Source organism: Saprolegnia diclina (genome assembly GCF_000281045.1).
Source record: "Saprolegnia diclina VS20 unplaced genomic scaffold supercont1.60, whole genome shotgun sequence".
Taxonomy (NCBI): Eukaryota; Oomycota; class Saprolegniomycetes; order Saprolegniales; family Saprolegniaceae; genus Saprolegnia; species Saprolegnia diclina.
In genome coordinates this window covers 188,914-201,833 of record NW_008246127.1, presented here as the reverse complement: position 1 = coordinate 201,833, position 12,920 = coordinate 188,914, and the positions used below count along the sequence as shown (strand labels likewise).

Genomic DNA, 12,920 nt, shown 5'->3' with positions numbered 1-12,920 from the left:
GAGGGCCGGCCCACCAGCTGTGCGAAGAGTGCTGGTCGAATGGCAATCAAACTTCGAAAGATCGCAGTTGAGGTTTACAGTTCCGCGATGTTGACAAACCGGCTGACACTGTGCGTCGTTGCAATTATATTCTATTAGTACTAATACAGCTTATCGGCTCGTTTCGTCATGCACTGTAAGTGCTTGTGGTCGTCGAGCTGCCTGTCGGTTGATGTATCCACTTTGCTAATACTATTTGTACGGCATTGTTCGTGTTGGCGGGTCGCAGCAAGTGCCAACGCTGTGCCACCTTGGCACAACCTTAAAAGAAACGCAGGTAGATAGATAGATACTTACCTGGCCCTTGCGTCGCGTCACGTAGGGTGATGGCGTGGGTAGCAATCCCGAGGCCTCAGTAATGGCATTGATCGTTCTATTGTACAGTAGTATAGATGGGCAGTGTACGCTCCCATGACGACCGCGGGCAAAGTGCGTTTTCACGGTCGAGCACTCCTGACAAGCACTCTTGATGGGCCACACGTGGGCCACGAAGTTCGTACACGAGCAAAGTGCAACCTCTTACAAGAACAAAACTCGCCATCGTACTATGAGAGCGTACGTATTTGGGCTACATTTGTCAGCTTTTTAGCACTCATAATCAAATTCACCTGCTCTCCAACAGACGCTCGCCATGAAGTTTGAAGACGTAAACTTGCCACAGTCGATGTACGAGGAGCAATTGCAGCTTCAAGCTGAGCTCCTCGAGGAGGCGGCAATGTGTCCGGAGAAGCCGCCGTCGTTCGAGCTTGACGGCTCTCTCGTCAAACTCCGACCGCTGCACGGTGGGTCGACCGAAGACGTCAAGGTCATGGCGCTTCGCCTGTACGACATCTCGTGCGGTAAGGCGCTCGGTGGCTTCTACGGCACGGAGGACTACGATGTCGATGCGCTCATTTGGCGCTACATGGTGAACGGCCCGTTTCCGACATACGAAGCTTTTCACGAAGGCCGCATTGTTGAACTGCCCAACCAGCGCCACTTTGTCGTTGTACGTCATTATTTCCCATCATGGGTCCTTTCTCATGTCTCATAGCTCCATGCGTCGACGGACGAACCGATTGGTATGGTGTGCTTGATTGAGCACTTGGCCAAGGATCTCCGAGTCGAGATTGGCGCGACCTGGTACTGCCCCGCAGTTCAAGGGTCGGGCGCCAACCGTGAGTCCGTCTACCTCCTGCTTCGGGCGCTCTTTGACATGGGGTACCGCCGGGTTGAGTGGCGTTGCGACAGCTTCAACGTGCGGTCGCGCAAGGCGGCCCATTCGCTTGGCTTTACCTTTGAAGGCGTTTTGCGGAAGCACAGAATTGTCAAAGGTCTCAACTACGACACCGTTGTGTTCGCTGCGCTCGACAGCGAGTGGCCCGGCATCAAGGAAATGCTCGAAGGCAAGATCAAGTCTTCGCTGGCCACCAAGGCCAATGCCAAATTGATGTAGTAGATAGTCAACATGGTAGTGAGTTGTGAAGACTTTGCTAGAAGCTCTACTAGATTCCGTCATTGCGTTGCAACTGCTTGACATTCTCCACGCAAAGACCACAATAATTCATGGAAATCGAAGCTCATGCATGAACTGTCGGTCATACGGTTGTCTGAATTAGCTCACCCATCTCGCAGCCGTAGCTCGTTGAGGTGTTGGGGCTCATTCGGTCCAAGGTCTTTTTCAAAGAAGGCATTTCGTGAGACGAGCTCTCGACACCCTTGATGCGACACAGGCCATGGGCCGCCGGCCCACCAGGTGAGTGCTGGCATGCCGGCTTCGAACTTCGAAAGATCCGAGTGGCGCCAATAAACGAGCTCTGCTCCCTGTGGTTGATACGCGTTCGTGCGAGGCGTGTTTGTGCTTGCAACACCGTACTTGGCATGCTCTACACGCCCGTACTTGCATCCATGACTTGCATCAATAAACCAGGGTCGATCGAACCGTTTGAAAGGAAGGACCCAAGAGCAATATTTCCGAGTGCATTGGTCGATTGCGTCAGCCACTACGTCGCACCGCTAGCCTTGAAGTGCTCTTTGGAGTAGCTTTCAGCACTATCAACAGCGGCCCAAACTACAAGTACGTCACGAGCAGGTGAATAGGTGAATGATGATGCGAGCCGTCTTCAACGCGCAATACATGTACCGCGATATCAGAGACGCTCGTTCAGCTATGTCCCAAGCATTTACATCCCACAGATGCCGCGGTTGCGCTTGCATGCTGTTCCGATGCGCTTCGCCCTGCTTCCTCGGCGGCCCCCACCAACACTCTTGTGGGCCACACATGGGCCTCGAAGTTCGCACTTGTAGAAAGTGCAATCTCGGTCAAAGTATTGGAATACTTCGCGCAAGAGAATTCGAAACCATGCAAGCGCCGGCCGACGACCCTGTGTACGGGTACGCCTACCTTGGCATCTTTGTGGGCTTCCTCGTCTTCTGCTCGACGCTCATTGTCGTATTTGCGCTGCTCTACTACGGCGGCTCCTTCCACCGCATGCAGCACGAAGCCGTGGGCATGCCAGAGTCGATGGACCAAGAAAAGCCACTGCTCTACGACGAGCTCCTCGAGAAGGCGGCGACGTTTCCCGAGAAGCCGCCGTCGTTTGAGCTCGACGGCTACATCGTCAAGCTTCGTCCGCTGCACAGCGGGTCCGCCAAGGACGTCAAGGCCATGGTGCGCCGCCTGTACGACATCTCGTCTGGGAAAGCCCTTGGCGGGTTCTACGGCACCAAAGACTATGACGCTGACGCGCTCATTTGGCGCTATATGACAACGGGGCCGTTCCCGAGCTTCGAGGCATTTGAGAAGGACCGCGCCGTGGAGCTGCCTAACCAGCGCCACTTTGTCGTCGTACGTCCTTTATCAAGGCAATCAAAAATCCATCTCATACTGCGCCATGTAGCTTGATGCGTCGACTGACAAGCCCGTCGGTATGGTGTGTCTGATCAACCACTCGGCCAAGGACCTCCGAGTCGAGATCGGTGCGACCTGGTACTGCCCCGCAGCCCAAGGGTCGGGCGCCAACCGTGAGTCTGTCTACCTCCTGCTTCGCGCGCTCTTTGATTTGGGGTACCGCCGTGTCGAGTGGCGTTGTGATGGCTTCAATGTGCGCTCGCGCAAGGCAGCCCACTCACTCGGCTTTACCTTTGAAGGTGTTTTGCGCAAGCACATGATCGTGAAGGGCGCCAACCGTGACACGGCCGTGCTTGCGGCGCTCAACGGCGAGTGGCCGGGCATCAAGGAGATGCTCGAAGGCAAGATCGAGTCGTCGCTGCGCGCCAAGGCCGCGGCCAAAAAGACCCAGTAGAGCCACACTTTGCAACTAACAAATTCATGCAAATCGCGTCTATTTGTCTTTCTTAGATGTTGGCGAACTCGGCGGCGACGGCGAGAGCGGCGAGAAGTTCTTGATGTCAAAGTCCGAGAGGCTGCCCGTGCGGCGCGCCATGCGGTACGCGTGGTGGTCGATCGAATGCACTTCGTGGTCGTGCTCGAGCCACGAGATGAGCCGAAAGTTGTAGCGGTTGTCGGCCGCCAGCCAATGGTACGTGTACCACGTCTGGATTGTCACGTAGATCGCAATGAGCACGTCGAGCGTGTAGTGCAGCCGTGTGCCCACGATGGCAAAGACGCCAAGGAACGAGCCGGCCCAGACCGAGTACTTGACGAGCGGCAACGTCCACCAGTGCTTGCGCGTGAAGGGCGTGTTGAGCTCGTCCGTGTTGCAGTACTACTCCCACATAAAGCCCACGGCCGTGAGATCGAGCAGCATCCTACCGTCGTCACGATCATGGCGCACAGAATCAAAAATACCTACGTCAACGCGTCCTTTCCGCGTCCATTGCAGATTCCTTCGTACCGTGTGCCCGCTAAACACCATGTCGCCGCATGTAATGTGGTGCGAGGGCCGAAGCAGCACCTTGAGTGCGCGGTAGACGGCCCTAAGAGCAATGTAAGCAGATCAAAATCGCTGCAAGGACAAGGACAACGCCGTACTTGGGAAAAATCGGCTGCGACTTGTATGCGCCTTTGGCCGTCTCAAACTGCGAAATGCACTGCGGGCTCGCATCCGGGAGCGACGTGACGGCGACGCAAAAGCCGCGGAGGAGGTTGATCCAGGCGTAAATCGCAGTGAAGCGGCGGATGATGAGGAGACGCTACGTAGATGGCCGCATGGCACCATGGAGGTAGAGAGCATGCAGGTACGCGAGGATGTACGACGAAGAGCACGGCAATGATCGTGCCGACGAACGCGATGAATTCGTCCGGCAGGTCAAACCAGTCAATGTACGTCGTTTGGCCGTAAAACTTGCTCATGACAAACTTGAAGAGGTCATGGCCGAGGTCCGGCAGCGTCTTCTCGCCACTGTCGCTCCGGTCCAGCGTCAAAATGACCACGTGCGGCGTGCGCCACCTACACACAAATTGAGCATATCGGGCCTTCCAGTCCCGCCATGGCGCTGCCTACCCCGCGACGACGGCCGCCAGCGCGTTAAAGTACGACGTCAGGCCAAAGATAGCGACCGTAAAGCCGAGGCGGGAGAGGTAGTTGAAGCTGAGCATCTCGACGACAAAGCCGCCGCGCGCCGAATGGTCAATGGCCTTGTCGGTCACGTACTTGGAGACGTTGCTGAGGCGGCGCTCGAGGCGGTTAAAGTCGGGGTTGAGCGGGTGCTCTTGGAGGTACGACGAGAGGCGGCGCTTCTGCGTCTGGTCGAGCGCCGCGAGCAAGAGCCCGATCGTCAAGCAGAGAAAGGCGAGCATAAACATAAAGCCGGACGGGTCAAAGCCCGAGACCGGCCGCATCTTGAGCGCGTAAAAGTGCGACGTGAGGTACGAGGCGACGCTGTGCCAGCCCCGGAGGAGGAGGCTGTAGAACTCGCGCAGCGGGATCATCATGCTTGCGCTCGCTCCCGAATAAAATGGTGATAACGCTCTAATGTTCGCACGCGAGTTGGGTGTTTTGCGTCCAAAGGGGTGGTTTCAAATAATTCATCTACGAATTTGTATGCAATCAGAGCTCGGAGGAGCGACGCGGCAAAGAACACACTCCATATGGACGACATGTCTCTTCCTAACACGTCGTTGATGGCGATGCTACATTGCGTCAAGCATGGAGATGACAATGTAGGTATTCAAAGTACAAGTAAATGGTGGAAGCCACTTTGAAGAGGACCATAGCTGCTGCCACGTCATCTCGTTTGGCGTGATGGCACTTGACCATTGTGAACAGAGAACACGTTGACCAGCACCCACCTGCGTCGATAGCAGAAGACGGGAGACCATAGGAGTCATCATTGCCATTTTGAGATCGAGTGGCCAGGGGCAACTCGCTGTGGACGAGTCGTGTGGTCAACGTACCCCTGCTTATGACGTGGCAACACGAGACATCTCGTCCGGTGACACGTCGGCCACTTCGACACTTATATTGCAATGCAGAATTGGCTTGACATTAAGCGCTTGGCGCCTGCTTATTTCCTATCCTATTGGCTCGCGTACAAAAGTGGCCTAGTTGCGCGTGGGCCCCGGCGTCGAATTCCGACGCACGGACGCGGTGATGTTGCTTGACGTCGTTGCTGTTGTCGACGGCCGGCGAACCGTTGGCGTGCCGCCTGATGCCCGCACGAGCGGTGTCGGCGCGGCGGGCGGCGCTGCGTCCGGCGGCAGCTGGATGTTCTTGAGCAATTTGGTGTTATACGACTTGCATTCGTCGTATTGGCACTGTGCAACGCGTGAATTCGTGTTGCAAGGATCGAGGTTGTACCTTGTGGTAGACAAAGTGAAACTTGGTCTCCGACTTGCGCTCGCAGTCGCTGCAGTAGATCTGCGATCGGTAGTTGGCGTACTCGGGGGGCATTTGCTCCTGTGCGAGGAGGTCGTCGATGCGCGCAAAGTACGTGCGCATGTCGCCGAGCGACTTGGAGCACAAGGGGCAAATGTAGTTGGTCTACAAAGGAGTATGAGACCTCGTGGGTTCGCTCGAGTGCTCGTACAAGAGTGTAGTCTTCGTAGCAAGCAACGTGCATGCAGTGCCCGCACGGCAGGAACATGACGGGCGTCGTCGACGTAAACATGTACACGTGGCAGATCGGGCAGTCCGACTCGAGCGACCGCTCGACACACTTGTGCTTCTTGAGCGTGATGCTCATGCACGCGTTGCACTTGTCGCAGTGGAAGTAGTCGATGCCCAGACCCTACGACGATGATCATGCGATGAGGCACGGTTGCGTAGTCGATAGTACCTTGCCGATGCGGCAGATCCGGCACTTTTCGCAGTGGTAAATGTCTTTGGTCGGGTCGTCGTCGTAGAACTTGCACACGTCGCAGTAGTAACGGGCAAACTCAATGCCACAAGCCGTGTTCGTGCACGTCTTACCGACCGGCTAAGAGAGAAAGGCGTGAGAGTGATGTTGTGACTAGAGTCGTATACCTGGACGGTATGGCACTGCATGCACGAGATCTTCTCGGTCGCGTACCGATCGAACGTGTGCTTCTCGACTTCGTCTGTCATGTCGCTCATGGTCAGTGCCATGATCTTGGAGCGTAGAGGTCGGGTACCATGGCAGAAGCGGCACGAGTAGAACTTGTTGCAGCACTTGGCATAGAGCTTGCACTTGCGCCTACGCACCCACGTTAGTGCCACCCTGTCGTTTACATGTCGTTGTCGACGTACTGGTAATGCTGGCATCCCATGATGGTCTTGTCTGCATCCTGTGGCCAGTAAAGTGAGCTTTCGGAGCGGGATGGGCACGTGAAGCGTACATGGTACGTGACGACGGTGCGGTCGGCGTCCGTGATCGGCGTCTCGGGCTTCTCGATGGCTTTGGGCGTCAAGCGCTCCTGGGCTTCGTTCCACTGCTGCATCATGAGCTTCTGCATCCCATCGGCCTTTTCCTTGGGCGTCAGCGACTTGTTGGTCTGTATCTCGAGGATCTTGGCCTTGAGGTTCGCTTGCGGGTTCTGTGACCATGGACGATCGCTACCATGTATGCTTCATGGCGCATCGTACCTCGGCCTTCTCAAGGGGCGGGGGCAGCGCCGTCGGGCGCATGGACGGTCGTCGCTCGGTCGTCGGCGCGACGTCGATGCTGCTGGCGCCGGCCTCGACCTGGTTCGGGACCGGCGCGGCCGCCGGAGTCGCATCGCCCCTGGCCAGCCCATGAGCATGGACCTAGTTTCCGTCTACCTGCACGTACCGGAGCATGTTGATGGAGAGGCCAAGAAGACGCTGCATGGACCGAGGGCGAGGAATCCCAAACTGGCGAACGCAAGCCCATCAGAGCAGCAAGCTATTTTTAGCCCTCGCGTTTGATTGGCCGGCGCCGGATACGAAGAAACGATCAAATTGTGCGGTTTAAAATTCGAAATTCACCGTCTTTTTCGAAATGAATTTGTGGAAGCGAGATACACTGAAATACTGTTATGTCATACGACACTGGCCGCGATGGCATCAATACGCGCGCTACGCACGGGACGAGAGCGGCTGCCATTATATAGCTACATGTCACGGCGTTCGGACCGCTCCGTGTCGTGTCCGACACGCAGGTGGTGCCTGAATGCTACATACTCACACTATATACCTCGACAGTTGCACACCATTACAGTGTACCCGACCCGATGCTGGTTCAAGCTTTAAAAAGCTTTAAAAAATCGTGTGCACCTCTGTAATTGAATGCACCGGTCCATAGATATACTTTCTGAAAGGACCTGTCATATACGATATTGTCTGACCCCTGAGTTGAAAACCTGTAATAATGCATATCTGCCCAGCCCCGTTGTTGATAGGCGCGTCACGGTCAGATGAAGCGGGGAGGTTTAGACGTGCAGTGCGAAGACGGATGACCCATGTAATACGCATCCATCGCCGGCGCTTACCACGCAGCAAGTTGGTAATATAATCGCCGCAGCGCTGTCGAGCTGGCGGGCGTTACGAGCGGACCGTATCCGGTCCGGATACTGCAGCTACGGAAGGGTTTGCTATCGATTTGGATTTCCTTGGCAAGGGCAGCAGCACCCACGACGACGATGATGAGTGGCACGAGCGACAAGCAGCAGCGCAAGGCGATCGCCGAGTGGATCGACAAGCTTCAGGCGCGGGACACGGAGAAGCAGGCCTTCGTCGCGCTCGCGTACGTCGTTTTTGCGGCTACGATTGCGGCTGACGCCCTCTGTAGAAGCGCGATTCCGCATCTCGCTGCCAACTCGGTACCCAAGGTCCTACTCGACCTCGAGCGCAAGCACCCGGTACGACCATATTGCATCGCATGCTATGACGAGCTCATGAACGGCGCAGGATCCAATCTTGATGTCGACGCGTGAAAACGTCGTGCTTTTGATCGAGCTCATGTGCACGACGCAGGCGCATGCGTGCGCCAAGCTCCGCAACAGAATAACCGCCTACTTGAACCGGCGCCTGCGCGACAAGCGAAGCAAGGTGACAGACGCGTGCGTTGGCGCGGCCGGCGCGCTCGCGCTGCACGCGCTACCATTCTTGCCGCCGTCCGAGCTCGAGACGATCGTCCAGCCCTTCTGGACCGAAGTGCACATCATGAACGACGGTGCGGCGCGCTGCCTCGGCGCCATCTTCCATCCCTCCAGCGACAACGCTGCGCTGCTTGCAGCCCATGCAGAACGGGCGGCGGGCTATTTAATCTCCTTTTTGCCACAGCTGATGGCCAAGTTTCACGGCAAGATTTACGCCACGTACTCGCCGATCTTTCACATTCTCCTGCGCATCACCGTCTTGATCCAAGATGTGCCGGCGCGCGTCGAGCTCGCAACAGCCATGGCCGACGCCATCCCAAGCCTCGTCGCCGCTGTCGACGACGTCCTACACCTGGGCCAGCGGGACGACTGGCTCAATCGCAAGCGCGGCTTGGACCTTCTTGGCGCACTCGTCGCTTGCTTTCAAAGCCACAGCACCCTCGTCGGCCTCCAGGTTCATATCCGAAGAAGCAAGTACTCTTCGCTCACTATGGCGCATAGGCAAAGGTTATGACGCTGGCCGAGCGGGGTCGGTCCGATTATGTATGTGCTGCCAGCGTTGGTCTTCTCGTAGCTCAGCCATTGTCGTAGGCGTCACCTGTGCGGGAAAGCGCATCGGCGTTGTTGACGCACCTCGGACCGCTCCTTCGATCGAGTCAACCAGGTCACGGCTGCACGGACGCTGCGTACGCTGCACTGCACCCGGTGCGACCGTCGAGCCCGAGTCCGCCGAGCCCGACGCGCTGGGTGTCCTCGAGTCCGTCCAAACCATCGATGTCATTTCAAAAGTCTCTGAGCACCACCGCGCCGTTTTCGCCCAGCAGCGTAGCGCCGCGCCCCGTCGTCGCCCGGGACGACAACCAGACAAGCCAAGAGTTTGCCGACAACGCCCGGCTGGCGATGGAAGAGGGCGACATGGAGCTCGCGCTGCGCATTGCGCTTCTCTCGGAAGACCAGAGTTTGCTCTGGAAGGTGCTTGCGTTCGCACAGCCGTCCGTGGCGCTTCTGCGCAAGACGACGCTCGACGCACTCTGCACGTCGTTTGTCGACTTTTTGGCGACGCCCGAGAAGGCCGACGTGATCTTCCCGTGGATCTCGTGCCTCGTCAAGCTCGACGGCTACGTCAACTTGGTGGACGCGCGCGTGCTACTGGAGCTCAAGACGCAACTCGCCCACTTCTCGGCGCCGTCGGCCAAAGAAAGCTTGATTGCAGCCCGGCTGTACGAAGAGCTCTTGCCGTCGCCGATCGACGAGTCGTAGAACTGTAATACTAATGCAGTCGAGGACAGTCGAATGACGTCACCACGCTTCGACCACACAGACAACTTTGTCATATAGACCTTCACTAGTGATACCAAACCCGCTCCAAGAGAGACCATCACGCAATAGCAGCAAGCGATGATTCAGCAACCTGAATTCGACTTCAACTTCCACACTCGAAAACGCAAAATTTTGATTGTTGAATTTCGTATTAAGTACACTGTAGCTTCCATTTCAGGACGCTCAACAATTTTACATTGGGCTCGAGCTGGTCCTTGCCGTGCGTATCGAAGACTCGATCACACTCGCAGAGTATCTCGGTGGTGACTACGAGGTGTTCGATGGGGCGAGACGAGTACTGTCGCTAGGAGGAGCCACAAGACGGCACTGGATTGGATGAAATGATGTCCAAGGTCGCGCTCGGATTGGCCCGTTGTACAAGATCGCGCTGCACACGGGTTGGCCAAATTCTTTCGAATTGCGCGCCGCCGATTGGCTATTGTTGCCAATTCCAGAATGAGCTCCAAAAACGCCAAGCGGCAATGGGACCAGACAATGGCGTCGAGCGGCCTCGCGCTGCCGGCGGCGCCCCGGAAGCGCAACTCGGGTACGACCCTCGTGAAGCATGGCCAAGCGCTATATGTGTGCATGGGCAGGGCGCGCGGTCAAGATCAGCAAGGCCATGAAGCTTGTCGACGAGGAGACACGCAAGCAGGTGCGGAACGCCCGCTTGGACGCGCTCGAGGCCGACAACTACGTCGAGCCCACCGAGGACGGTGAAGACGAGGATTTGTACATCGAAGAGGACGCTATGGGCCCCAAGAAGCCGTCGAAATCGCGGGCCAAAGGCAAGGCCAAGGCGCCAATCGTGCCCGTCTCGAGCTCGGGGCGGCGGCGCGTCGTGCGCAAGGTCAAGAGCCTTGCGCAGCTCGTCTTTGAAGAGGTAGCCGACCTGTATGTCTCTATCATGTGGCTCATCGTGTATAGTGCGGGACGGGCGAAGGTCTCGGCCCCAACTACGTCACGGCCGCGGTCAAGCCGGCCACGACGCCACCCCGCAAGTTTTGCGTCGTGTGCGGATATCCTTTTCCGCGTCTTCTACCTCGATGACAGTATTGACCACTTTCCTTGACAACCAGCGTACGCTCTTCTCCAACTATGCGTGCGGCCGATGCGGCTCTCGCTTTTGCAGCGTCAAGTGCGGCGACCAGCACCGAGAGACGGGCTGCTTGAAGTTTAGCATGTAAGAAGAAGCGACTACTTGTGCAACTCGTACTGCAGCGACGCAATGTCAAGGGTCGTGGCGACCGGCATGCGGTCGTCTTCGGTGATCCGGTGCGGGTCGGGGCACTCGCCGTCGTCAACGTCGTCGTAGTACTCTTCACGGCGCGTGATCTTGAAGTCGTCGACGTGGATACTCTCGGTAAACGCCGTGACCTCCGCGAGCGACGTCGGGCCCTGCGCCAACGCATAGCGCACGAGCTTCTTGGTCGCCTTGAGGACGTCTAAAAGAACGCATTGGTCGCCGCTACATAGATCCGCGGGATGGAAGACCTCCAAATTGCATGAACGTCGCCTGGCTGCGGTGCCAGATTTGATCCATCTTGAGAAAGGCTATCGTCCATCATACGTACGGGTTAATGACGAGGAGGAGAAGAGATACCATAGAAGTAGAGCTCGTAGAACGCAGACGGCTCCTCAAAGAGACGCCAGCAGTTGTCCGACGTCTCGGCAAATGACCCGTCCCCGAGCTAGGTACATGTGCGATGACAAAAGCAAATAAGAAGATCGCGGCAGTGTACCTTGAGCAAGCCCGCGAGCATGCACGTGAGGTTGATGCCGGCGACGCAAACAGGGTACCAGCGCTGCCCGGCATTTGGCACCTGGTCGGCAAAAATGTAGGCCATCTAGAGAACCATCATAGGTTCCATCTTCCAATGATGACGAGTCGACCTTGTCCATGTGCATGTGGCACACGTACACGAGACACTTGAGGCCGAGGAGACCGCCACCGCGAAAGTCCGTGTCGGGGTTGCTGCGCTGGAAGCCAAGCTGGAGCCAGCCGTCGCCGTCGCGTGTGAACGGGGTGTGGTCCATGCCTGGGATCGCGCTTTGGCTGAAGACGGTTGTCCACAGCTCTTGCAAGAGAGCTTCGTACACGGTCTCGGACGGCGTGCACTAGAGACGAGTAAAACACACGGGGAGGAGAAGTGTTGAACGTACGTGCGTCTTGAGATCGGTGCGAAGGACGTCGAGTTCGAGGAGGACGTTGGGCGACGGCAGGTGCAGTGACCCTTTCTTGGTGAAAAACTTGGCCGAGCGCGGCGAGAGCGTCGCATGGAGCTGCTTGGAGGTCGCCTCGTACACGTGATGGAGTTGCTTGGACGCGGTCGAGTGCACGTGGTGCATCTTGGCCGTCGCCGACTGCAAGAGCTCGTCGCGGTGCTCGTGCGTCGTCTTGATGGCTGTGAGCGACTTTTGCACGACCGACTTGGCCGCATGAAGCAGCGTCTCCGAGAGCAGATGCGGCGACGATGGCTGCTCGTCGTCGGCGTCCATGAGGTGCGCGACCGAGAACTCGCACATCTCGCACGACACCAAGGCCGCGTGGTTAAGGAACGTGCACATGGGGCACGTCCACGCGGCGTCACTTAGGTCCGCCGGTGCGGGCTCCAACGAGGCTGGCACCGAGAAGCTCGCGAGGACCTCGTCTTGGATCTCTTTGGGCAGCGCCGCCAGGACCGCAGGATCCACTTGGTTGCGCGCGACGCCGTACGTCGGGGACACCGCGAGCGGAGCTTCCAGCGACTCTGCCTCGACGGCCTGCGTGTCAATGCGCAGCGCAGCGACCGCGATCGGACCCGGCGGTGGGCGTGCGTCCGAGGCGTCGTCCGCCATGATTTTTTCTCTGAGCCAAAAACCAACTGGCGCGAAGGCTAGACGCACCCAATTTAAATTTGATCCAACTGCAGCCAGCGAGCTCTGCCAGCGTTGTCTGGAAGACAGAATTGGCCAGTGCTGTATTAGAGTAGACCAGATGTGTTCGAGCCTCTCAGCCTAGATGCCAGCAGCTGGCAGGGAACCCTACGCCTCGGTGAGAGAAGAGTCTAAGGTGTCCACTCCATCTGGTGGTCGTTAGGGGTCCTGTAAAGTCAGCTAC

At 57.3% G+C, this 12,920-nt stretch overlaps 7 protein-coding genes across 8 annotated transcripts; 4 read left to right on the top strand and 3 right to left on the bottom strand.

The window, feature by feature from the left end:
- Window positions 1-647: 647 nt before the first annotated feature.
- Window positions 648-1,603, top strand: SDRG_13480 (hypothetical protein). The gene is made up of 2 exons (XM_008619572.1): window positions 648-1,027; window positions 1,073-1,603. The coding sequence occupies exons 1-2, from the start codon at window positions 671-673 to the stop codon at window positions 1,472-1,474; spliced, it is 759 nt and encodes a 252-aa protein (XP_008617794.1). The 5' UTR covers window positions 648-670; the 3' UTR covers window positions 1,475-1,603.
- Window positions 1,604-2,380: 777 nt separating this feature from the next.
- SDRG_13479 (hypothetical protein) lies at window positions 2,381-3,323 on the top strand (the record flags this gene model as incomplete). The annotated part of the gene is made up of 2 exons (XM_008619571.1): window positions 2,381-2,866; window positions 2,919-3,323. The coding sequence occupies 2 exons, from the start codon at window positions 2,381-2,383 to the stop codon at window positions 3,321-3,323; spliced, it is 891 nt and encodes a 296-aa protein (XP_008617793.1).
- Window positions 3,324-3,346: 23 nt separating this feature from the next.
- SDRG_13478 (hypothetical protein) lies at window positions 3,347-4,985 on the bottom strand. The gene is made up of 6 exons (XM_008619570.1): window positions 4,485-4,985; window positions 4,223-4,430; window positions 4,013-4,173; window positions 3,876-3,957; window positions 3,794-3,829; window positions 3,347-3,746 (listed from the first exon to the last, which is right to left on the bottom strand). The coding sequence occupies exons 1-6, from the start codon at window positions 4,913-4,915 to the stop codon at window positions 3,363-3,365; spliced, it is 1,302 nt and encodes a 433-aa protein (XP_008617792.1). The 5' UTR covers window positions 4,916-4,985; the 3' UTR covers window positions 3,347-3,362.
- Window positions 4,986-5,506: 521 nt separating this feature from the next.
- Window positions 5,507-7,290, bottom strand: SDRG_13477 (hypothetical protein). The gene is made up of 10 exons (XM_008619569.1): window positions 7,213-7,290; window positions 7,026-7,164; window positions 6,779-6,976; window positions 6,690-6,727; window positions 6,575-6,636; window positions 6,447-6,520; window positions 6,259-6,399; window positions 6,010-6,210; window positions 5,781-5,963; window positions 5,507-5,737 (listed from the first exon to the last, which is right to left on the bottom strand). The coding sequence occupies exons 1-10, from the start codon at window positions 7,248-7,250 to the stop codon at window positions 5,525-5,527; spliced, it is 1,287 nt and encodes a 428-aa protein (XP_008617791.1). The 5' UTR covers window positions 7,251-7,290; the 3' UTR covers window positions 5,507-5,524.
- A 692-nt stretch (window positions 7,291-7,982) lies between these two features.
- SDRG_13476 (hypothetical protein) lies at window positions 7,983-9,825 on the top strand. The gene is made up of 5 exons (XM_008619568.1): window positions 7,983-8,145; window positions 8,191-8,260; window positions 8,310-8,954; window positions 9,002-9,043; window positions 9,092-9,825. Exons 1-5 carry the CDS (start codon window positions 8,042-8,044, stop codon window positions 9,758-9,760), a joined length of 1,530 nt encoding a protein of 509 aa, XP_008617790.1. The 5' UTR covers window positions 7,983-8,041; the 3' UTR covers window positions 9,761-9,825.
- Window positions 9,826-10,276: 451 nt separating this feature from the next.
- SDRG_13475 lies at window positions 10,277-11,007 on the top strand (the record flags this gene model as incomplete). Of its 2 annotated transcripts, XM_008619566.1 has the most annotated exons (4): window positions 10,277-10,367; window positions 10,417-10,703; window positions 10,748-10,839; window positions 10,905-11,007. In XM_008619566.1, the coding sequence occupies 4 exons, from the start codon at window positions 10,277-10,279 to the stop codon at window positions 11,005-11,007; spliced, it is 573 nt and encodes a 190-aa protein (XP_008617788.1). The 2 variants fall into 2 exon arrangements, with proteins under 2 accessions (XP_008617788.1, XP_008617789.1); XM_008619567.1 differs by having other exon boundaries at window positions 10,748-10,986.
- A 10-nt stretch (window positions 11,008-11,017) lies between these two features.
- SDRG_13474 (hypothetical protein) lies at window positions 11,018-12,658 on the bottom strand (the record flags this gene model as incomplete). Its single annotated transcript, XM_008619565.1, has 6 exons — window positions 11,018-11,265; window positions 11,315-11,374; window positions 11,424-11,511; window positions 11,563-11,667; window positions 11,714-11,938; window positions 11,984-12,658. 6 exons carry the CDS (start codon window positions 12,656-12,658, stop codon window positions 11,018-11,020), a joined length of 1,401 nt encoding a protein of 466 aa, XP_008617787.1.
- Window positions 12,659-12,920: the final 262 nt, after the last annotated feature.